Raw genomic sequence first — 25,145 nt, 5'->3', positions numbered from 1 at the left:
AGAAAATAGAAGGGAAGGAAAACAGCCAGAAAACTAAGGTCTGCTTCTTCGTGCCTGAGACACTGCAGAGGTAAGAAAGCTGCACGCAGAAAGAGAAAAAGTATTTAATCAAGCTTTGGGTTAATAGTGGGGGTATCTGATCATTTGTATGTCATATGCAGAAAGCTCGCTGGCTTTACTGAGAGCTAGTCTCAGTCACAGCATTTGTGATCACATCCATGTGCCCTTTGTGGCCTTGCAGACCTCCGGTGTGGGATCACAGCATCCTTCTGCCAGGTCCCGGCAGCAGTTTCACTGCACTCTTGGTTGCTCCCTTTGGATGCAGAATCGCTATTTTCCCTGCCAGCAGCAGCTTTCTCACTGATGGTATTTTGGCTCATGTAACTGGTATTTAGTATTTTCAGTGGGATTTACAAATAGCAACTCCCCAAAGAGGTGTAATAGATATTAGCTATTCCCTCAAGGCAAACAGGGCTGCAAAGGTTTGGGATGATCAAACTGTGTGATTGGTAGGAGCAGTTAGGAGGCTTACTAAAGTGTTGCATCTGAATCTCTGTGCTTTCAACATAAATGCTCTATCAGAGTGTACAGTGCTAGGGACTTACCTGAACAGTGGCTTCTTGTCTTGCTTATGGATGAGTAAATTTTGCTCCAGCTGCCCCAATACTTGGACAGAGAGGGATACAGGTGCCTCCACAGATTTCTGGTGTTAGCTGAGATGCTAGAAAATGTACCCCACCTGCTCACCCACTGCTATTTGAGAGCAGTATGTGTCTCACATTGGTGAAATACACTATCTTGATGCCTCTGAGGGTGTCTTGGTTACTGTGGGGTGTCAGAGGTGTCACTGCACTCTTCTGCTTGAGCACCTGAGCCTCATCAGGGGCTCTGTACAGCAATACCAGGGATTGGGGCTTCTTCCCCTTTTCTGGAAGAGCTGCAGCTGGTGGCAGAATGCAGTTGCAGGTTCCTAATCATAAAGAGACAGAAAAGGAGAAAAGCAGGTTCCCAGACCTGCTTGCAGACCCCTTTGCCAGTCAGACGCTCAGTAAAGCTTTACCTCTTCTCCCAGGCTCTTCCAAGCATCCTGTTTGGTTGCTCTTGAGCTGGTTCCACTTGGAAATGGCCCCTAGCTGGTGGTCAGCTGGTGGCACTGTGTGCTGCTGGCAGCTATTGCTGCCCCTGATTACACTGCTGAGAAACATTTGTAAGCATCCTACGCATCCTCTTGCATATGCTGGACAGTAATGATCTGTAACAGCAAAGTCAGTGCACGTGACCCAACTGACTCATCTGCCAATAGCCCTTAATGACCTCCTTGTAAATGTACCTAAGTATGATGCTTTTAAGGTTTCCAGCTTGGGAGTGCTCTAACTCTGTGCTTTCTGTGTTTGTGCTGCCCTCTATCTCAGCTGGGATTTTGTATTTTAGATGCTCTTAGTCATTAATTCCCTCAAACTTCACCTTACTGCAGCATCCCCAGTCACTGCTGGGTGGCTGTAAATGCTGCCTGGGCCAAGTCCGGTGACCATGAAGGAAGGTAATCAAAGGAGAGGGTGTCATCAAATTGAAGATGTGTTGAGCACTCAGCAGGAAAGCTTGTGGGTTAAAGCAAGTGGTGTGCTTAATCCCCGCCCTGGGGTTAAGATGAGCTTTTCTGACCAGGAAAAGTGGTTGTGATCAGGCCAAGAGATTTAGCACTGGAAAACAGAAACATGGGTGGAGGAAGCCAGCTCTCCCCTGTTGCAATCCAGAACATACGGCTGTGTTTCTTCCTGACCTGAGAGGATGGGGATTAGTGCAGTGGGGTGTGAGGCAGAGTATCAGGTTTGCCACCCTGCTCCTTGGCTGTTCCCACTCACTGGCTCTGCCTCAGTGCTCCCATGAGCAATTACAGAGTGCAGCACCTCTACAGCCCTCTCAACCCCAGCTCCCAAAGGGCAGCAATTTCTGCATTCAACAGGGGCAACCTGCTGCCAATCATGTTATGTCTTGTCTCTTGGAGATGCAGAATCTTTTGCCTGCCTCTGCATTTCACTCTCCTCTGGCTGGGGAAGGTTAGCAGGCCTCGTCTTCCCTAAGGCAATCCCTGGCCAGCGCAATGCAATGAGTATTCTCTGTCAGTTCAACTAACTTATCTTGTGCAGTTTCTGTGTATTTTTCACCAGACCCACTATGGGATGGGACAGGTCTCAGTAGCTGCTTGAAACAAAGTCATGTTTGACCATGTCTTAATGTTTCCACTCCCACATGGGGAGCTGCTTTGCTGGCTTATTGCTTGGATGGCTTTGTGACTGCCCAGAGGTTTCACAGTTAAATCCCAGCTTTGCCTGACTGTGACGGTGGATCCCAGCAGGAGCTGCGATGGCCACTGCACCAAAAGAGGCAGAAAATACTATTGGTCTGGAGGAAATCTGCATGGAGAGACAAGAACCCCCAAAAGGTGGGTTTGTATTGACAGGACTAGGAATTTGGGTCCTCATTTAGCTGGGCAAGAGAGAGGGTCCCCAGTCCTGGCACTCTAGCTACCTAAAACCTCTGTACATGGAAACACGAGTATCAGCTCTGTACTGCTCTTCTCCCACCACAGCTACCAGGCTGGTGGCTGCTACATACAGTGGTGGGAAGAGCTGGCTGGCTTGGCTTTTCTCAGGCCTCTGCTTTGTGTATACATTTTATTATGTTGGTAATTCAAGCATTCTTTTCTTTTTAGCAAATAAATAAATGTATTCAAAATGATTTTTAAGTGAAAAAATGTAGAAAACCACTAAAAAGGCCTGAATTTGCAAAAAATAAAGAATTTTCGTCTGTTCCATTACATAGGTAATGTTGATGGGTTTGAGATGACTGAGTTGAGAGATAAATGGCCTGACAGAAAAATTTTTACAGCTCTGACTTCACCTGAATAAGAGCTTAAAAGCATACATATACTGAAAGCTTTCTGCCAGGTCTGTTTATAAAGCCACCCCAGCCCTGATCTTGAGATGCCTTTGTTAGCTCCTGAAATGGGGTGGAAAAGTCAGGAATAAAGGCTTAGGAGACAAAACTGAGCCCAGAGCTCCCAGCTGTGGTTTCTTGTAGGGCTTTGGGACTGGGGCAGCCCCTGGCTCACACTGCCCATGCTGGGAGTGGGCCCATACCCCAGAGGTGCAGAGGGAGTGAGCCTTAGGGCAGTTTGGGCATGGGAAGGGAATAGACAGAGTCCGAGCCATGGGTTTCCAAAGCATCTGGAGTAATTCAGTACAAGGATGTCCTTCAGGCCCATGCCCTCTTCTCTGCTGGCTGGTGTTTCAGCAACCACCCGATGTGTCCAGCCACCAATGTGCCCGGAGGCTGGTCAATGGACACACCACTAGTAGATGTTTCCAGCCTTTTTTCTGGTGCGGACCCACAGTAACAAGGAAAATGTTGGTATTTCATAAAAGGAAGGTACAATTTGACTGCTGACATGGGATTTTTTTTTTCTCTGTCTTCCTTTCCCTTTGATGTTCAGAACAGAAGACGTTTACAGTGGAAGAAGCTGTGGAAACCATTGGATTCGGGAGGTTCCACATTTTGCTTTTCCTGATCATGGGGAGCACTGGGGTAGGTATCTGCAGCCATCTGCACTGGCCCGAGAAACACTTTCCTCATTTTCCTTATTATGTGCAGTAGCAACCATAAGCACCATATTGCAGCCCATATTTTTCACAAATACCTACTCAAGCAGGATTTCTGCTGTTGTCATCTTTGCTCAAAATAGATCTTGGCCACAACTGACATTGCTATTTCAGGGCAAAGCTGAGCAGGGTGGCTTAGAGCATCCTGGCCTGGCCCCTGCTGCAGAGCACTGTCCCACCTGGCAGCACTGATGGGGCATGTCTTCAGTAGCACCTGAGGGTTAGGTTCAGCCTCCCAACAGCAATTTTCATGCCATCCTGAGGGTACCAAAACCCTGTACACTCTGGCTGCTGTCCTCCTACCCTTGGCTACCCAAAAACCTTCCTAACTGGCAGGGTCTTGCCAGACAGGTCTGATTTGTGACCAGAGGTAAAAGCCTGAGGCCAGGCTGGGGTAAAGAGGCAATGGGGCTACATCCATGAGAATCACTGCAGCTGAGATGTAAATGCCTCCAGCTATGTGTAAATGATAGGCTCATTTCTTAACTGAAGCCAGCTGCTGGGGCAAATAGCCAAAGGAGCAATGAAATTTTTAATGAAAAACAGCTTTAAGAGGTCATCTTTGTGCTAGATGCCTGAATTTACAGCTAAGTACCTAACCAAGCAGCTTGGTTTCCAGAGGTAGTTGAAGGTCTTCCACTAGCACAGGTGGGTAAGAATGCCTTCCTTCTGGAAAGGATGAGTCTTTCCAGTCTTCCTAGTTACACAGTGTACCTAGATACCTGATTTTCAACAGCTTATGTCTATCCAGATCAGGTGCAGGATTCAGACCAGTATGGAGGCACCTTGGCTTCACAGGGCTGTTTTGACATGACGAGACTGCCATGGCTGCAGGCTTGGTAGGACTGCAGGACTTTACCCTGTGGGCTTCCCTTCTTGCTAACTTGCACATTTGTTCCCAAAGGTGGCTGAAGCCATGGAGATCATGCTAATAGCTGTTGTGTCCCCTCACATCCGATGTGAATGGCAGCTTCAAGACTGGCAGGTGGCTTTAGTGACAACGGTGAGTGACTTATGTTCCCCTCATGCAGGTCATCCACCATGTGGTCATTGTCAGGGCACTGCCATGGGCTTTGTAAAGTACGTTTCCCAGGGGACCAAATAAATTCCTGGGGTCTCCTCTCAGGTACTAGAACTGCAGCAAAACAGAAAGCGAGCTGATGTGAACACGTATCCATGCCCAGAACTTTCATGTCAAAACAAGCCCCCACTTCCATATTGGAGTCCTTGCCACCCAACCCCCATCTTTGAGGGCTGAAGCAGTGAGTGCCTGCTTGGAGGAAGTCAGCCCCTGGTAGCCACCTCCCTCATGGTTCTGGGCACTGCAGTTCATCCTACTGCTCAGAGAGAGCATTCATCACACCTGCAGTTCAAGGAGCAGAGCTGACTGGTGCTGCTGGGACTGGGCCCTCCACAGCTGTGCTTCAATTCCCTTTAGATGGTGTTTTTTGGCTACATGGTGTTCAGCATAGTGCTCGGGCTGCTGGCTGACAGGTATGGCCGCTGGAAGGTGAGTGTATGCCATGGGGTGCATGTCTTCTCCTGAGCCCTACAGGAGCCATGCATCCTGCCGAGCCCATGGTCTGATGACGCTCATTTTTCCCCTTTTGCAGATTCTGCTGCTCTCATTCCTCTGGGGAGCCTATTTCTCCCTGCTGACCTCCTTTGCCCCATCCTACATCTGGTTTGTGTTCCTGCGGGCCATGGTAGGAGGTGGTGTATCGGGCCATGCGCAAGGGTAAGGTTATGCCTCATGCCTCGTAGTACAGGCAGCACCAAGCCAGCCTCCATAGGGAGGTTAATGAAGCCACCCATGGGCCCGGAGAGGCTGAGTTCCTGGGTTTGCAGCAAGAAAGCCTCTTCAGCTCATTTTGGCTGACCCTGGAAGTGTGCCCTCTTTCCCTTGAGCTGAGCCTGATAAGCCATGGCTGTGCTGCGACCGGGGGGAGACAGCAGGGAAGGGGCCTCCATCAGGGCTGGAAGTGGAAAAGGGAGCAAATTTCTACATCAGAAAGAGAAGCAAATTCCCACATCTCCTTAAAAAAAATGCCGTTCTGTAATTTCACTGAATCCTGGTTGATCAACCTAAACTGCAGTTCCCAAGGACTCCCAAGCCCGGGAATAGAGGAGGCAGCTGGTTTGCATTAAGCCAGTGACAAAAGGATTATTAAACACATATAAAACCAATTAGACAGGTAACAGATGAGCAAAGGCTGCTTCTTCCTAAAGAAGTCACAGCAATTCTGCTTAAGTAGCAAATTCTTCTTGAACTGATGTAAAACATTTCCACTTAAATGAAACTTTCTGCCCTGTTGGGGTGGGAAGGGGGACATGGCGAGGGAGAGCAGAAATTCCCAGTGTTGGCAACCAATGCACTAGGAGCCTGAGAAAGTAAATTGCTTTTTTGAGCTCTCTCAGGGAAAGCATCTTCCATGGTTCCTCGAAGCCTGGTTGCTGCCCAGGGAGAAAAAAACCAAACCAGTTGTGTTGACCCAAAAGCCCTTTGCCATGGGAAAGACAAGAGGGGCATAGGTGCTGCTGGGAGGGGAAGGCATCCTGCTCCTGGGTCCCATGTCTGCTGAGTAACCAACACTGCCTCCTTCACAGGAAGGCCCCCATTCCCTGGCCATGAAGGCTGCTGTCCTGGGTTTAGCAGTAGCAGTCAATTTTTCTCCTTCTTGGCAGCTGGTGCAGCGTTGTGTTTTGACTTTCAGCCTGGGAACAATACTCAGAACACCGATGTTCTCAGTTGTTGCTAAGTAATGTTTACCCTGACCAAGGACTTTGTGAGCCTCATGCTCTGCCAGGGAGGAGGGGAAGCTGTGAGGAAGCAGAGACAGGACACCTGACCCAGGCTAGCCAAAGGTATTCCATACCACAGCACGTCATGCCCAGGATGTAACTGGGAGTTACCCGGAAGGACAAGGGGTCTTCTGGGTCAGACTCGTTTCTTGGCCAGTGATATCGTATTCTCTTCCCTTGTTATTTTCTCTTATCATTGTTGTTGGTGGTGGTAGCGGTGGTGATTTGTGTTGTACATTGGTTGCTGGACTGTTCTTGTCTCAACCCGTAGGAGTTGCACTCTTTCGATCCTCCTCCCCATCCCTCCAGGAGTGGGGAAGGGGAGAGCCCCTGGGGGGGAAGGGGGGGTGGTGATGGGACAGGACGGGGGAGGGGGATGGGACGGGACGCAGGCCTCGACTGCTTCCAGCCCAGCACCACTTACTGGGAGTGAGTGAGTGAACGAGCTGGCTGGCTGGGTTTAAACCACAACAGCTGCTCATGAGCCTATTGAGGATGGAGGGAAATTGCACAGATATTGCACATGTTATAAAACACTTCAACAGCTGAGATAGAAGGAGCCAACATGGGTCTCTCCCCACCACTCTCTTTCCAGCCAAGGAAGCACAATTCCCACCTGTGAACTTGAGAGCTGCCCGTGAGAGCTCCTCCCCCAGGAGCTACCCAACCATTTGATAAAATGTGGAACAGGCTGTTTTCTGTAATGAAAAATAATGATTCACTAAAAATTGTCCATGGCTACAAACGTGCTCTATGTCTGTGCTGACACCTTGGTCACCCCACAGGATCTTCCCATAGGTTTTCTGATGCACAGACTGAAGTGTTAACCTGCCTGTATCCTACAGCCATGGCTGTGGGAAAGGATTCGTGGTGTGTATCTCCTTTGCATGTAATTTGGTGCCTGAGTGGAAGGCATATTAAACAGGGATCCATCATCTTGGGGTGCTGCTCAGTGGTGGAAGAGGGACGGTAGTCTGTCTACAGGCAGCAACATCCAACACTGACTGCCACAGAAAATATATGGACCCAGTCAGAGATCAATATGATCAGACAAAAGTCGTCTATTGCAAAGCCTTAAATCCATACATACTATTGCTTACAAGCACTTACAATGTTTTGGCATATTGTGATTGGATACATGCCTTGAAGACCCTTAGTGACTAACATATAATTGGCTAAGCACAGGTGTGAGAACCTGACCTCAAAAGCTTGCCAACAGTCCACAGTTCTCATTAGCTCGGTGAATTCCCGCTTCTTCTTATTTTGCTTGCTTAAGCTTCCCTGGGCCTCTCATGGCCTTGCTGTATCTCTCAGGATTATTCGGAGTTCATGTACCAATTATCCATTCTCCCGTGAGAACACTGCCTCCACATCTCCCCCTTTTTGTTTTATTTACCTTTTGGATGACCCTACGTGAGCAGGGGATTTGGGCTAGATCATATCTCCAACATATGCCACCTACAGGCTGCTGGGCCTGCCCTTTTTTCTCCTGTATGGCTCTCTGATAACAGGGGAGGCCATCCCCCACATCAAGGTCTGGCATGGCATTTTTTTTTATTTATTTATTTTTTTTTCTGCCACCCTGATGCTGCTTGGGTGACGACTCGTAAAGCTTGTGCTTGCACTACCCCTCTCGCTTTTTCAGTCAGCAGTTCTTGTTTCAACCGATCTACCTGTTCCTCCAAGTCTTGGATTCACCCCCAGGTTACTTTAAACATACTAAGCAAGGCTCCTACCGTGCACCCACTGTGTTGCAGGTGCTCTTTAGGCTTTGTCTGTGGTGTCTACAAACTGCCTCAATACCTCAATAGATTGAGAGGACTTTATGTGGGTTTGTTTGGTTGGTTGGTTGGTTTGGTTTTCTTTTCTTTCACTCCTCAGCTCTGGCGTCCATCCTGGCCGTTCCGCTGGTGGAGCGCTGGGAGCCGAATCAGAGGGCAACTGGGGGACCGAACTCTCTTCAAATACCCTTTTTTTTTTCCCCAAAGTCGCTCACCCTGCTTTGCACGGCTACAAACACCGGCCTGCTCGGCAGCTGCTGTAGATGCCTGCCTGCTTCAGCGGCAACCGTAAATACCTGCCGGCAACCGCACTTTTACATTAACCCTTTCTTGCCCGAAATGTTAAACTGCTGCCCGTTACAAACTTTTACATGAACCCGACAACAAAAAATACACAGAACACCATCTGTCCTCAACACAAGCACACGCACACACACACACACGTAAGGGATCCCACAAGCACACTCCACACAACTACAGTATTTGAAGCAAAAAATCCAGACAGTCATTACTCCCACTACAGTCCCATTTACAGAACGTGGCACAAGGACCCTGTGGAAACTAACAGCAAACCAGCTCTGAGAAGCATCATTGCAGTGCGAGGTGGCAGGCTCAACCTTAGCGGGCGTCCCTGCAGAGGCTCTGCCTCCCCCACATCGCACGAGGCTTGGGCTTTTATACTGACCAAAATGCACACTCATTCTGACACAGGTGGCCAGCCTATGTTGGAAGAAGTGGCCAGCAATATCTATAAAGGTCTCCAAAGGTGGATACAAACCTGGACATACTTAATATTTACCAACTTCTAGTACATGAGTATCACAGAGAGACTATCAAATGAGTTGTATATGGGGTTCCAAGTCCACAGTCTGCCACAGTCCACCCGATACCCCTGATAAGAGCATACGAGAGACCTTCCCACCGTGGGTCTTGATCCAGCACATACACCACCAGGAAAGCACACATTACATCTGCATCCCCACTGGTCTCACTTCTCCCTTTACAGCTGTGCATTTAACATGAAGACCTGGGAGATATAAATCAGGCTTCTTTTCTGGATGAATAGGCTCTGGGTCAAAAGGATCATCCAGGGCAGCATCAGAATTATCAGGCTTCAGAACCTCAGGAGCAGCAGCAGCAGTCTGATGGACATGCACAGGCTCCTTCTCGGGGTCAGTAGGGCCTGGGTTGAAAAGATTGTCTTCATCTCTGTCCTCAGTCTTCACAGCCACGGCAGCAACCGCCGGAGGTTTGGCGGGGGCAGGTGGGGTGGGGGGGGTAGGGGAACGATGACTGGGCTCCACGATCTCATTTTTTGACTTTAACATCTCTAAAATAGATCTCCAAGTGACTAACAAATTTTTCACAGTGTCATTGCCTTTTGTAAGTGCATCTCACAGCTTAACTCCTGCACCATTCCACAGAGACCTCAAATACGGTAGACTCGTCACTCTCTGGATAACGCGTCTTTGACCATTTCAACATTAAATTTAAGTCTGTCTCTTTAAAGGTTACTCCCTTCACCTTAAGAAGGACCGGAAACATCCATAAAACAGAGGCTTCTTCCTTAGCGATTTTTTCCCAAGACCCAAGCTCAAAGGCTTCATTAACCCACTTGATCAGCTCTTTTTCTTTACTCCAGAGCAGCAGTCTTTTTGACAGATTATCATCATACTCTATCCCTCTCGTTGAGAGGATATGCTGGAAGAGCTTAAGGATGGCCATTTCTTCTTTACTTAATTGATTCCCCATCCTAATCCTCTTCCAGACCAGTCAGCTGTTACCTTATTTGCACTGCACAGTGTCTTCCGGGCTCACAAGACTCCGTTCCGAGGCATCTACCTGGTCCTGCTGGATCGAACCCAGCCGACATCCCTGCAGCTCTGCATTTTCCACTTTCTTTGGTGCCACGTGCTTTAATTCCTTCAGTTTCAATATGAAAAACAGGGGGGTGCCCCACATTGGGCACTATTTGCCGCAGAAAATATATGGACCCAGTCAGAGATCAATATGATCAGACAAAAGCCATTTATTAAAAAGCCTTAACCCCTTAAATACTGTTTCTTACAAGCACTTACAGTGATTTGGCATATTATGTTTGGATACATGCCTTGAAGACCCTTAGTGACTAACATACAATTGGTTAAGCACAGGTGTGAGAACTTGACCTCGAAAGCTTGCCAACAGTCCACAGTTCTCATTAACTCGGTGAAATCCAGCTTCTTCTTATCTTGCTTGCTTAAGCTTCCCTGGGCCTCTCACGGCCTTGCTGTATCTCTCAGGATTATTCAGAGTTCATGTACCAATTATCCATTCTCCCGTGAGCACAACTGACTGAGCTGAGCTGGTACTTCATTAGTATAGAAGTTCTCATTGTTGCTGTATTTCTGTATTTTTCCCCCTTTTTCCCTAGGCTTATCATAAAAACAGAATTTCTGCCCACCAAATACAGAGGATACATGTTGCCCTTATCTCAGGTAAGAGTGAGCACATTTCTGTTTTTCCAGCCCCAAGCCCCAGGAGATTTGTCCCACTGCTGTTTGGAAGCTGGATCTCCAGGACATCAGCCTTTCTCCCAGACTATTCACACTTGTCTGGGTCTGAGCCCCAGAGTGTGGCGTCTGCGTTAGTAAAGGCAGTTGCCTGCAGAAAAGAGGCACTAACATCAAGTAACTGGCTGCTCCAACCACTGCATGGGAACTTTGAGTGATGGCTGGCACCATGGCTTTAAGAGGGCCAGTGCTGATGAGCTGGTAGGCACTAGAGCCAGCAGCACTGCCAGCCCCCTCCAGGCCTGAGCTCATCCCCTCCTCTCTTTGGACCCCCATTGATAATAAGCAGTTAAAAAGGTCATGCCCAGATGAGGTCCTAATCTGTGCCTCTCCCTGTCCCTGCACATTGGACACTGTGCAGGATAGGGGTAACACAGATTCCCAAATTTGGCCCCAGACGTGCTGGGAGGGTTGTGCCCTCTTGCTGGGCAAAGACCACAGCAAGCATGACTTGGGTGGCTGCTTACGCCAGATTTCTGCAACGGGCACTTGCTGCATGTGCAAATGATCTGTGGAGCCCTCATTGAGCACATGAATTCATCTGACTATTGAACCAAAAGTGTTTGTATATGGCCTTGGTGGAAGGGATAATTTGCTTTTCATTACTGCCTGTTTGATCCCAGGGCTTCGTTACCGAAGTGTCACCAGAAACACAAGGTTTTATAAAAAGGAACAATGTTATTTCTCCTCAGAAATTTATTTCTGCCCTCATGAACTTGTTGTGGCTCCTGTGTGTTTGTTTGTGCTTTGTGTTGGCTGAACTCCCTTGGGTGGTCCCCTGGTAAGGGATGTGTCTCCTAATGGCAACAAGTGAACTTCGGGAAGGAATGTACTTGCAGATCAGGGGGCCACATTCTCCATTGGTATAACTTGGCGTTGAGTCTCCTGGAGACACACCAACTTCCAGTGGTGGAAATCTGGCCCACTTTTGCCTTTGGTGCTAGTAAATCTGCTGCATCCCTGCAGAGATTTAGACAAGAGGAAAATTCATGGGCATGAGCATTAGCAGAGCAGTGACTGGAAGGACAAAAGAAGTGGCTTTAAATACAACATAACAGCAAGTGATCTGTTTGCATCTGTAGCTAATTAAGACCATCTTCAGCCATCCCTCCCCAGATACTTGTCTTTCATTCCCTCTTTCCTTCAACCCAAGCTGAGCTTCTCATGGATGGCATAGAATGGCTCAGTTTGAACTACAGTGCTCCCCAGCACAGATCCCCACTTATCCAGGGAACCAGACACGAAGGGAAGAAAACAAACAAATTATTGCCATGTGTGCATGTTTTAACTCCCTCTTTTCCCTTGGAAAGGTGTTTTGGTTGGCAGGATCCATGTTAATCATTGGCCTGGCATCGGTGGTGAACCCAACCATTGGCTGGCGATGGCTGATCAGAATCGCCTCCATCCCCGGCATCCTTCTCATCCTGGTGTTCAAGGTAAGAAAAGCTGCCCTGCCCGCTCGCTGCCACTGACCTGGTATCTCCCCAGGCACCAAGAGGCATTGCCCTGAACCCCCACAAACCTGGGGATGTCATAGAATCATAGAATAGTTTGTGGAGGAGACCTTCAAAAGTCATCCGGTTCAACCCCCCCCTGCAATGAACAGGGATGTCTTCAACTAGATGAGGTTGCTCAGAAGCACAACCAGCCTGGCCTTCAGTGTCTCCAGGAATGGTACATCCACCACCTCTCTGGGAAATCTAGTCCAGTATTTTACCACCCTCACTCTGTCCTCCTTTCACCACTTCAGCCCTCTCGCCTGGGGGGAGAGTTGGGAAGGTCCTGATGGCCTGAGGAGGCTACAGATCTGATGCTGATCTTGGCTTTGCTGCCCTCCTGTAGCCCTCCAGCACCCCAGGCTCCAGTGTCCATGGTGCCAGTGGTACCCAGGGACCATGGTGATGGGCACCATCGAGAGGAAGACAGGCTAGGAAGGGTATCAAAATCACAATACCTTCAGTGTAGTGCTGGTCCCTTCAGTCTTTACATGTGTTAGTGCTGGTGAATGAAACCTCAGTAAAGTGTTCACACAGCAAATGGGTGTCTGGGTCAACTGCAGCTTCCCCAGGTTTACTCAAGCTTCAGAAATATCAGCCTCAGATATGGGGACAGTCTTATTTGTGGGGAGTGGTGTAGAAAATCCCTACTTACAGTGCCCATGGGTGCTGCAGCTGCTCCTGGTGCAAGATGTGCAGATGAGAAAGCTCCTCCTGCAGCTGAACAAATAGACAAGTCCATCCGGGGTGCTACCTGGGCAGTCAAATGCAAGGGCACTGTGAATGTCCACTCATATAACTTTGATGTTTGGTATTCCTGATATTTTGCCATTAGAAAGAAAAAGGAAAAAAGAGGGTACCAAAAGTTTTTAGTCTAGAAAGAATAAAAAAAAAGACACAGCATATATGCCTTTAGAAGAGAAGGAATCTTTAACTCCCATTTCAGTGATACAGATGTAATTGTTTATAATTTAGTGGAAACATCATTTAATGAAAAGGTATCTTATTTTGGAAAGACCACAGGTGTGGGTGAATGCTGCGAATGCTTGTGATGAGTTTGTTCCTAAATTTCATCCATGTCTTCCTTTTTTTTAATGGCTTTGCTCTGTCTTCTAAGACTTTTGCTTAAGTAAGTGGCAAGTGCCTCATCGTGTTTTAGAATTACAATCAATAAGGGTTGTCTTTGTTAAAAATGTGTCTTTGGCTTCCACCTCTTATAAGTGCCTGCCACAGTCAGCTCAGTAGCAGATCCCTAGGAAATGGACCAAGAAATGGGTTTGTTGGGCAGGGTGAGCTGCCCACCATGAGGTATGGGGAGCCGGGACACACAGGGATGCGCCAGAGCACGGCTGGGGAGGAGCACAGGCAAAAGGCTGCTCCAGCCGAGGTGGTGCCTGGCCAGGCTCCTGGGCATGGCAGGAAGCTGTGAGGAGGGTTGTGTGGACAGAGAGGTGCGGAAAGGCTTTCTGACGCTGCTCTGCTTTCAGTTCATCCCAGAGTCGGCGCGGTACAACGTATCCGTGGGCAATGTGGCGGCTGCTTTGGCCACGCTGCAGAGGATAGCCAAGATGAATGGGGCGGCGATGCCCGAGGGGGAGCTGAGGGAGCCTGCCAAGGTAAGCTAAGCCATTGCACTGCTTGGGCCCTCTGTCCAGGGCTTCTGGGATCTGAGCATCAGGAAGGGAGCAGGATGGCCAAGCACATCTCACTCTGCCTCTGTTCCCCTCCTTGCCTGGTTTGGTTCCAAACAGCTATTGAATGTGATGATGAAGATGTCATTTTTCTTTTGAAGAGACAGCAATCTTGGCCCTCAAACTGGAATTGAGTTTTCTGGGGTTTTTTGCATTCTCTGTGTTTGCTCAGAAAAATATTGTGCTGAGAAAAGATCTGCTTCCTTTGCTACACAGAGGGCTCTTGGCAAAGTATGTTCTCCCTCACTGCCCAGCCATCCCCCAGGGTTGTCCCCTGTGCCATGAGACGTGGGACCTGCCCCTTGGGTTCCCTCTCAGGACTGTAGCCTCTCAGGGTCCCAGCCATGAGGTCAGCCCTTGCCATGAGGTTTCTCCCAGCCCCTGGCTGGGCTTATCCACTGGGTCTCAGCACCCAGGTCCCCGAATGTGGAGCCATGCACCAGCAGAAGGGGGTCAAAGCAGGAGAGGCCATTTCACAGCTACCACTGTTTCCACCTGTAAGCAGCTGAGCACTCAGGAGTTGATTACTGCTGGAACAAAATGCCCAGAAGCTTGTGTGGATGATGCAGGCAGAACAGGACAGGAGCTGGGAACTGGAATTTCCCCCCACAAGGTGGCTCTCCCTTACCCCCAGTCTAAGCAATGCTGACTCCGGGGAGTGAAGACTTATTCACGTGACTCCTTTGACCCCCAGGAGATGAAGATTGGACAAACCTATTGTCCAGGGCCTCAAATTGTTATCCAGCTCTTTTTAAGTAAGTCCCTTTCCTGGACCTCTTTGCTGCTTATTCAATCCCACAGGCACCAAGCATTGTCCTTAGCAATTCATGCAAGATGGTGCTATTGTATTGGAATTAATTAGGATTAAAGCTTCCCTGTAGTTTAATTGAATTTATGTAATGGACCCGCCTTGGCTGTGGGAAGGGGTTTTGTTCACTGTGCCCCCTCTCGGCCTTAACCAATGATGAGGAAAATAAAGGCAACCCAAAACACCCCTGGGAACTCTTGTCCCCTCGGCAGTGGGATGCTGGGGCAGCTGCCAGCTCCTGGGGAGCAGCAGGGCAGGCAGGGCCCTGCAGTGCCTGCATGTGTCTCTGCTCACTGGCATTTCAGGCCTCCCAGCAAGATGTATGTGGCCACAGACTTGCTCCACGTGCAGAGCAGGGGACACTGGGACCCTTTCCTCAGCACATGGGCAACAGGAGCTGCCAGCATCAACTGGGGCACCCTCTAGCACCATGATGGTCATGCTGGGGCCAGGCTGCTGCGAGCTGGGGGAGTTCTGTGGGTGCCAGGGGTGCTCAGGGTGTTCTCTTCTCCTCCTCTCCGTCCTTTGCAGCTCATCTTCCTGTGGACATCCTTTGGGAAGAGGGGCTTTCCTCTATGAAGGGCTGACGGGGTGCTGTCAGTCCATCTGTCAGTCTGTCTGTGCACCAGCAGCTTGGGGCGAGGGCAGGGAGACCCTGGGGTGCCTGCTGCTCTCACAGAACACTCACCCTGTATAAAATATGCCTTTTTAAAAACTTCCTATAATATATAATATTTCATAGTATGTAATTCATAATACCTCATTATATTTCTCTCAAATGATTTGCAGGAAAGGAGAGGAAGATTCAAGGACCTCATCCACCCCAAATACCTCAGAACCACTTTGCAGATATGGATCATATGGTAAAAAAAAGTCTTTTTTCTTCCTTTTTTTGTTTGGTTATCAGCTCATTCTCTCAGCTGAATGTGTGCAGGGAGCAGAAGCCTCCCCATGACTCTGCCATTACAAGGCACCACTTCTGCCTTAGGAGGCAGCTGTAGATCCTTGCCATCTGGAGGAGGAGTATGTGTGCATGGCTCCTGGTCTCAGACATCCTGTGTCAGTCGCTGCTAGCATAAGCAGAAGGCTGGACATCCAGGATGGTGCAGGGTGCTGTGAGCCCTTCCTCAGGACAGGGCAGCTCAGGGGAGGTGGGGTGGGAGCCATAGGAGAAAGGCAGCAGCGTGCACCCACTGTGTGCCTGTGGCTCTGGTTCCCTTCTTGGTGTGAACACGTTCCTCCCAAGAGGAGGACAAATGCACCACCTTCAAGGCCAGCCAATACATCAGTCCTACAGGGCTCCAGCAGAAACACATGAACTGTTTCCAGTGACGCTGGCTGGGGAATATTAAGATTGAAGAGGGATGCATTTCATATGCAGTGTTCCCCGTAGCTGTATGCAAGGGTCGTATACATTTCATTGACTTTGCTGTCTGGAATGGAAATGTATAAATAATGAGTCCATGGGAACTCATTGACCCAAACTATTGCTAAGTCAGGCCTCAAATTTTTCATGTTCTCTCACCCTCCACTTGTATGTTATGAAATAATCCTTCTTTTTGTTTGCTAATCCTCCTTTCTTTCCTGGTTGCTAGCATGTTCTCAGGTTTGCATTCCCACCCCCTGTGTTCCCTAAGCATCCCTAGGCAGCTTGTCTCCTAGCCCAGATTCTGCTGCTCGTTTCTGGAACTGACAGGGGGGTTAAAGAAGAGTGAAAATTACTTCTTGGCCTGCTTGTGCTTAGGCGTGTGTGGAATTACTTGATAATGACACAGCCAGGCTGCCATCACCAGTGCTGTGCTCTTGACAGCCAGCCAGGGTGCAATGTGAGCCTCTCCAGCCACTTACTGAAAGCTCCTTTCAAAATCCCTGGGCAGGAAAGAGAAGAACAGCAAAACCCTGGGCAATTGCTTCGTGTGAGCTGCAGCACCAGGGCCTGATGTTGAGACTGCTGGGATTCCCAGGGAGGGGTAGTCTCCACTCACAGCCCTGCATGAGGAAAGGGACCGCAGGGGCAAGCTCTGCCCCGGTCACCTGCTGCAGAGCAAGGTGCAGCACTAATGGGCGAGCAAAGCGAGCGTGGTGGGTTGACCCTGTCTGGGCACACCAGAATAGGGCACCAAAACCTGCTGCATTTCCCCCTACCCTCCCCATGGTTGCTGCCGCTCACCGCAGCGTTCCTTCCCCACCCAGGCTTGGCATAGCTTTTGCTTACTACGGTGTCATCTTGGCCAGCGCCGAGTTACTGGAGCGGGACCTCGTCTGTGCCTCCGCAGCTCCACCGATGCAGGACTCCGGCGATGACTCCGAGGAGAGCCGCAGCCCCTGCCACTGCCGCCTGTTCGAGCCTGCTGCCTACCAAACCATGATCATCAGCACTGTTGGAGAGATCGCACGTAACCTCCTCTCCTCTCCCTGCCAGCTCCTTCTTACAGCCAGCCAACGCTCACTGCAGAGCGTGTAGCTGTGTGTGCACTTACTGACGGGCCAGGTGTCGCAATGTCCTCCGCATTGCTGGCAACTGGCACTTCAAACAAAGGTCTGGGACACAGGCCATGAGCTGGTGGCAAGGGGTAAGAGAGGGTATTGCTCCCTAGGCAAGCAGCTCAGCTCCTGGTGATAGCACAGGTCCTTCCAACAGCAAAGACCTCCTTAGCAGTTAGTATGTACTGACAGCCTTGGTTAAAATTGCTCCCAACTTACAAGAACTGAGCCCGGCTTCCCAAATTCCCAGACACGTAGCTTTTGGAAAGTCATAAATAAGCAAGGATTGCAAATAGTCAGATTGATGTAAATAAATGCATCACACGAGCGTCCTGCCTTCCAAGAGATGGTGGCCTCAGGAGCAGGTCCTATGCTGAGCACTACAGTAAAGGAAAGCTAAACTCCCAGCAAACCAAAATGCTTCCTGGTGCAGCCTTCCTGGGAGTGCTGGGGGATGGCAGGACATCCCAAAGGCACCCTTGAAAGAACCTGGCACTGTGCGTGTGTCTAGTATTGCAACATGCCTGAGACATCCATGTTTTCCCTGGTTCATGTCTCAGCAGCTGACCTACAAAGTGAGTGGGTTTTGGATGCTGCAGCTGCAGGTACAGCCAGGCTAGGATCAGCCCAGTGATGCACTCAGGTGCCTGCCTGGCTCCCAGTTCATTGGGGTCACGCTCTGGGCCTGGTTTTGGCTTGGCTGTGGCCAGAGGGAGCAAAACCACCCAGGGCTGTGGTACTCACCCAGTGGATGCCTTCAGAGGAGGGAAATGTCGGAGAAGCACAGGCTCCATCCTCTGAGGGCAAGGACAGACAAAGAGGAGCTATGGGAGCAAATGACAGGGTTGGGGTACAGGAAGAGAATTACAGGGTTTGTGCATTTTACAGAGCGTTTGGTAGGCAGTGGGGATGCAGAGAGGTATTTTGAGGCACACTGTACAAGGTTTATCAAGACACAGACAATCATCACAGTGAGGTCGTCTAACATTTTACAGTTTTCCTTTTTATCTGCAGTAAATCCTTTGAACATTCTTGGCATCAATTTCCTCGGAAGACGACTAAGCCTGAGTATCACCATGGGATGCACGGCCCTATTCTTTCTTCTCCTTAATATCTGCACCTCCAGGTAGCCTGGATCAGCATGAGTCTTTCTGGGGGGCTTGCAGTCCTGGGCAGAGGGCAAGTACCTGTGGTAGTCTCGGGTCATCGGTTGGTCAGGCCAGTAATTCCTGTACATCTGCAAAAACCCCACTGACTGGATCCCTCCCCTTCCTGGGAAAGCTGCAGCAGAACATGCTGTGGTGAGGGAGCGTGCAGGGGGGTCACTTGTATTATCGAGCCCACATGGCTTCCCCCAAGCATACAATAAGTTGTTTTCTACTAAATTCACATAAAAATGATGTGAATAACATCTGCCAGAAAGCAGTCGTATTTGTTATTCGTTTTTTCCTTTCCCTTTTTTGGCAATGCTAGATCTATTTCCTCAGTTCTATAATCAGGCACTTCACTGGGGGAAATCCAGCAACAGCCAGGACAGACGAGGCACTGAGCAATCTGGTCTAGTGGAAGGTATGCCCTTTGCAGAGGGTTGGAACTGGAAGAGCTTCAAGGTCCCTTCCAACCCAAACCCGTCTGTGATTCTATGTAACGCTGAAGGCACCAGCTGAGACACTATGGTCCTCTTCAGATGATTCCCTCCAGGGTCTAACACTTGCCTAGAGGAAAACAAAGGAGCAGTAGCCCATTTTCAAACATGCCATGCCCATGGACAAAAGAAAGTTTATTCTTGTCAGCAATCAACTTTTCCTTATGCTTTTCCTCGTATTAAGCTGTAAAAGCCTTAGCACAGTGCATATGCTAGGTTGCATCTCTGCTGATCCCGATTCAGTGCCTAACTCTTTGCTCCAGATAGCTTTCTCTCCAGTGCAGGCATGACTGGGTTTCTCTTCATGCTACGTGCTTTGGTTTCAGCCAACTTCAACACCATCTACATTTACACAGCAGAGGTGGGTGCTCCTGAAACTACGGTAACCTGCTCTGTTGTATGAAAGACCATTTTCCTATACCCAGGAATGTTGCCAGATTTATTGACTAGTTAGGGTCACCTTCCTTGTACTAAGTATCTCTGACTGATTTCATATGCAAGATCAGAGGAGGAATCAGAAAACTAGTTGAAGATGATAAGAGGAGGGGGAAGAGGAATGCCCTACTGAGGCATCTGCTGGTCAGCTACTAGAAAATGTTATTTTTGAAGATGTTGCGTACCACCACCTTCCAAACCCCACAATCTTTCCCCTGCAAAGTTAGAAAATAAGCTACCACTTAAAAATAACCTTTTCCAGTACCTAAGAAGCAGTATGAGGTTATATATACAATTTTTGTTCACTTAGGGCAAATTGCTGTGCTCCATCTGCAAAGTTTCAGTCCTTCCGCGAGCTTGTCCTTTGCACCACCTCAGAGCCATTAGTTCTGTGGGTGAAGTATGCACTGAGGATTGTTGTTCTTTACACAGTTGAGTGGAGTTAAATGGTTTGCCATGCAGATTTTGACTCAAATGATAAAAAGCAAGCAGGAGTAGCTCCCTGTGTTGGCCAGATACTTTTTAATAGTACACTGTTTTGTTTAAGCTTCCACTGGGCTCAAATAAATACCAACATTTTGGTAGTCCTGAATCGCATGCTGTTGATGTAAAGACCATTGCTGCCATGGCCATATCATAAGCTAATACTGCTCACAATTCAATCAGTGATCAAAACCATACTCAGAACTCCCACTTCTGGCCACATGCCTGGACTCTTCTTGACTTACTTCCATTGGCTTGGCCTAGTAAAGTAATTTTACAAAGGCTTGCATGAGTATACTTGCTAAAATCCATTGATAGTAGCAGGACTTAAAGTAAAACAAAATACATGCTTAAGTGTTTTACTGGCACAGGTGTTTAGAAGATATGAAAAAGAAAATAAACAAAGCACATTCTTCTAAGCCTGGAAGTTTCTTACTGGCATCTGTTTTAATTTTTCCTCCTTCTAAACAAAAGTGCTGTTGATACAGTCTCAAAGACTGCAGACAGTATCCTTTCTGCTTTCCAGATACAGAGCCTGACAATATAAATTGAGTTCTTCCTTTAGCATCCAGCCTAATCTCTATAACTTCGGTGTAGGCTGTCCAGCACAGCTGGGAAAAAGGGGGGAAGAGTGGCAAGCAAAGAGCAGAGGAACTGCATCCAGCTTTGATTTACTTGCCTTACAGCTTTCCCTAGGGCACAAAATGGCAGATTTTTAATGGCACAAATGAGACCAAAAGGAGCCTTCATTTCTTTTCATATCTTATCCCACTAGCTGCCCTTATTAAGATGAAGAGAAATTAAAAAGTAAAAATAAGGACACATTATCACAGATCATTGTTGCACTAAAATCTGATTTCCTTCTGGCCCGTTTTAGGTTTATCCCACGACAATGCGGGCCCTGGGGATGGGAACAAGTGGGTCACTGTGCCGTGTTGGAGCTATGGTGGCCCCATTTATATCGCAAGTAAGAGCACGCTTGGTAATGTTGGTAAACATAGTGCCAACCACTGCTATCAAATATACAAAGAGATGTCCCTGAAGTTCACACACACACACACACACACACACACAGAGAAAAGGTGGATGCAATCAGTTCTCTGCTCCCAACTCTGCATACAGGGTACTTACAAAGTCTTTGCCAGATGTAGCTCTGCATAAATCTCATCCCAGAGCTTGCTAGTATTTATTACTTTCTGAAAGCACTTAAGGATTCACAAGACATTGTTTTCCCTATCGTCACATCTTTCAGGTGCTTCCAAACCTTTGCCCACCCTTTTAATTCCTAACCGCTAGCCCCCCATACCACTGAACTGATGTTTGAACTGGTTTTTGCCTGCAGGTTCTCATAAATGCTTCTTTCCTCGGGGCCCTGTGTCTTTTCTCATCTGTGTGCGTTGTCTGTGCAATCTCTGCGTTCACACTGCCCATCGAGACCAAAGGCAGGGCACTGCAGGTTTGTATTACCACTCCAGGAGCTCCTGCTAAATGCTATTCTAAATGCTCTTTAGAAACTAGTAGATTATGATTCATCTGGAATCCAAACCAAACTCTCCTGAGGATTAATAAACCAAAGAAAGGCCTGACTGGCAAGCACAGACCCTGCTGTGGCAGCAGCTTAAAGCACTGTCACCCCATTTGCCTAAAGCTCATTTCTCATAAAAGAACAAACCAGCACGCCGCCCCTAGTCCCAGCTACCTCATGCAAGAGTGTTAGCTTCAGCTAGTGCAAGCCTCTCTTTGCTAGTACCTTTCCAGCCCTGACTTGAACTTGCTGCTTCACAGGCACACAGGCCACAGTTCTAGGCTGCTGGTACTGCAGGAAGAAAGGACAGCAGACATGTAACACCTTCAACTACTAAAGCCATTTCTTCGCAAATTCAAGTCAAAACACCCAACTGTATCAGTACGTTAGCCAAGCCCTTGTTGCTAGCGTTTCCTATAAAACACTGTCAAAACACTAAACACGAAGACTATGGGGGAAGTTTAAATTCAGACAGCCTCCCTTGAACAGGTTTCATTAGTTTAATTACAGGAGGTGGTGAGTGGTTGTGTGATTCTAGTCCATTCAGCTACACGAGCGTGGACATTTTCGCATCATGCATGTGGCATGCCCCCACCACACTGCCTGTTATTCTGCAGTCTTACCTGTACAAACCAGAAGACCATGGGCTAAGTAATCCACGTTCTTCAGTGGCTTAGAGCAAAACAGATGTTCAAACAAACTGTTTTACGTCGGCTTTAGCACTACACTTTTGAAAAGCCAGACATACAACATACAAACACACATGTATTACATATATGCGCATACTTCACTGGGTCTTATCTAAGGTTTTCTCACTGGGACCTTAAGGTTTTCAGAAAAACAACATATTGATCATTGCCTGCTTCTTTAAATGGTTAACTTTTAGAAATGCTTGACTTCTACGTTTGATGCCATTTAAAATATCTATATGATACTCTGTAAAAGATGGGGGGGGGGGGGGGGGGGAATGAAAATCAAAGGTTAAGTAAGGAAGTGGACAAAGCAACTTAATCTTCCCTTGTGGGTGAAATTCAACCCCATGCACAGCGGCCAGAGAGCCACTTAGGCTTTCAAATGGTTGGATTTACAATAATTACTAAGCAAAACACTTCATTAAAACTTCTTTAGACATTAAAGGAAAGCTTTGATTCCACTACAGTTGAATTAACTTTGGCTAAGAGTGGTCAAGATAAATGGGAGTGTAATGATTCCTTAACAGGATCCCCCCTTTTCCTGCAGACTTAGCTCAATAGCATTATTATTCTCCTTGCTACAAATAAGAGTTATAAGCTCCAGCTGCTGGCCTTTACATGCACAAGTTGAAAGGATGGAATAATAAAAACCTGCAGAATTAGTTGTGTACTCTGGGAAGTTGCCATTAGATCTAAAATTGAACTTGCTAGCTCTCATCTCATGGTCATTTCAGAGATTACGTTTTGTGTACGTAGTCCTTCAGGGATTGCTGAATCATGACTACTGAACATATTGTCCAAGGGCCTCACAGAACAGTCATCCCACCCATACAAGAATTCAAACACATAATGTAAAAGCTCTGTTAACATGGAAGAAGTTCATCCCTGTGAGGGTGGTGAAGCACTGCCACAGGTTGCCCAGAGAAGCTGTGGCTGCCTCATCCCTGGTAATGTTCAAGGCCAGGTTGGACAGGGCTTGGAGCAACTTGGTCTTGTGGAAGGTGTCCCTTGGAACTAGATGATCTTAAGGTCCTTTCCAAACCAAACCATTCTATGTTAATATCTGAAGGGGGCCTATAGGGATGCTGGAGAGGGACTCTTCATTAGAGACTGTAGTGATAGGACAAGGGGTAATGGGTTAAAACTTAAACAAGGGAAGTTTAGATTGGATATAAGAAGGAAATTCTTTCCTGTTAGGGTGGTGAGGCACTGGAATGGGTTGCCCAGGGAGGTTGTGAATGCTCCGTCCCTGGCAGTGTTCAAGACCAGGTTGGATGAGGCCTTGGGTGATATGGTTTAGTGTGAGGTGTCCCTGCCCATGGCAGGGGGGTTGGAACTAGATGATCTTAAGGTCCTTTCCAACCCTAAATATTATATGATTCTATGAATATTTAGACCTAAGGCTTCAGACAACAGATGTGTTCCTTCATTTAGAGCTAGTTTAAGCAACAGAACAAAAATTATGTAAGTAACTTTTTGTGAAATCTAGAAAATGACATTTAAAAAGCATATTTACTCATCAGTCCTCTCTCAAAGCACCCAAGGGGCAACAGCATTTGGGCAGATCCAAACGCACATTGTTTTCCCCTGTATTCATATTTCTGTTGGTTTTCATGTGCATTTTATTAATTTTATGTTTTTTCTTTTCTTTCCCCTTTTTAGCAAGTAAAATGAAAGCGAGTATTTGATGTTGGATTAGGTTGGAAAGAAAAATAAACCTTTGGAATCTGTCATTTCCTGGCAACTGCATTTGATGTTGATTATTTCTCCATACCATTTCCATTATTAAAAATGGCAACTGAACAGTGCAAGAGCTATGAATTGTATAGACAAATGGCAAATTTCTCAAGGACAATCCCTTTCTTATGATTCAATAAACAGATGCTTTCTACCTGTCCTGTGAAGTGAAATGAAGACTTTTTACTACCAAGTACTATTAGTAGTGACATTACACACACACCCCCCCCTCAAGCAAAAAAAAAAAAAAACCAACCCCAAACCAACCAATCAAACCACCCCCCAAAAAAGGAAAACAACCACCATTCAGTGGACTGAGGCAAAGGGGGAAAAAATACATTAAAGTAGATAGAGTCTTTGCCATAGCAGCTTGAAAGAATGTAGTACTTTAAAATTGCTTCCTCAAGTATTTGTGCCTATACCACCTGTGTTAAAGTAGCTAAATTTAACATCTCAAAAACCTCACTGCAGAGACAATTTCTGACGATTCTCAGGGTGACATTCAAGAGCACAAAATGAAGGTTGAGTCAGATTTTTCCAGTGGATTAAACAAGACAGTTTCAGTTTACAGAAGACAGATAAGCAGCTGTACTGCAGGACTACATATATGCTCTTCTCCCCCGTATCTTGCACTGGGAGAAGAACTTGAGTGTGAAGCTGTAAAGGTATCTAACTTCACCTCTAAACGCAACAAGCCACCTAATAAATCTGTGCTTGCAACTTATGGTCCAGAGAAACATGCAGCACCTTCCTCTGGAAGCACTGTTAAACTTGATGACAAGGTAAACAGGATTTCCAGGCATTGCCAGATCTTTAAGATATCAAATGTTGCAGTGGCAGTGCCTCCTGTTTCTTAAGTCTGTGCTACTGCAGTGTGCACTGATCACATCTGTTCTGTTAGAATGGTCACCTTCCTGTTCTGCTCCTTCACCTCTATTCTTTCTTTGGTACTGTTGTGATGGTAAAACTCCTGCTGCAAACAACTTTCTCCAAGTAATAAAAACTTTCTACAGAAAACCACAACCAAACAAAAGGAACAAAATAACAACAACAAAACAAAAAGAAAATGAATGGTTCCTCTGAGCAGCTTAAAAATCAACCAATTTCAAAAGCTACAAAGGCTGCTGCAAACACAACCAAGTGTTCTTTTCTTGGAGTCCACTACATTTAAGCATGCAGTGCCACCCTACGACAAAGGCAGGTGGACAATATCTCATCTGATGAGAGGGGAAAAAAGGGGCCTTTTTCTGAGCGCATATGCACACAGCAGGGAGGCACAAGCAGCACTTTTATCTAGTCTCCTCAATGATCTATGCACAGCACCACATCAGTGCTACATAGCAAATCAGAAGCAG

General features: G+C 47.5%; 1 protein-coding gene across 1 annotated transcript; it reads left to right on the top strand.

Moving 5' to 3' along the window:
• Window positions 1-1,545: 1,545 nt before the first annotated feature.
• On the top strand, window positions 1,546-24,009 carry SVOPL (SVOP like). Its single transcript, XM_061444974.1, has 15 exons — window positions 1,546-2,443; window positions 3,494-3,585; window positions 4,564-4,662; window positions 5,098-5,169; window positions 5,273-5,397; window positions 10,656-10,719; window positions 12,105-12,230; window positions 13,778-13,906; window positions 15,579-15,652; window positions 16,983-17,185; window positions 18,288-18,399; window positions 19,198-19,279; window positions 20,714-20,803; window positions 21,179-21,292; window positions 23,716-24,009. The coding sequence occupies exons 1-15, from the start codon at window positions 2,365-2,367 to the stop codon at window positions 23,725-23,727; spliced, it is 1,473 nt and encodes a 490-aa protein (XP_061300958.1). The 5' UTR covers window positions 1,546-2,364; the 3' UTR covers window positions 23,728-24,009.
• Window positions 24,010-25,145: the final 1,136 nt, after the last annotated feature.

The sequence above is a fragment of the Pezoporus flaviventris genome, unplaced genomic scaffold, assembly GCF_033815535.1.
Source record: "Pezoporus flaviventris isolate CSIRO_AGI_PZ_B2104156 unplaced genomic scaffold, CSIRO_AGI_Pfla_v1 ptg000002l, whole genome shotgun sequence".
NCBI classification, from domain to species: domain Eukaryota; kingdom Metazoa; phylum Chordata; class Aves; order Psittaciformes; family Psittacidae; genus Pezoporus; species Pezoporus flaviventris.
Note: the sequence above shows the minus strand (reverse complement) of the source record. Positions and strands in the feature narration are given on the sequence as shown.

Excerpts from the sequence above, each read along its gene's own strand:
- SVOPL (XM_061444974.1), top strand. The coding sequence starts at position 2,365 with ATGGCCACTGCACCAAAAGAGGCAGAAAATACTATTGGTCTGGAGGAA. Across the intron at positions 3,586-4,563 it reads TGATCATGGGGAGCACTGGG|GTGGCTGAAGCCATGGAGAT; the intron begins GTAGGTATCTGC and ends TTGTTCCCAAAG. Across the intron at positions 18,400-19,197 it reads CTTAATATCTGCACCTCCAG|TGCAGGCATGACTGGGTTTC; the intron begins GTAGCCTGGATC and ends CTTTCTCTCCAG.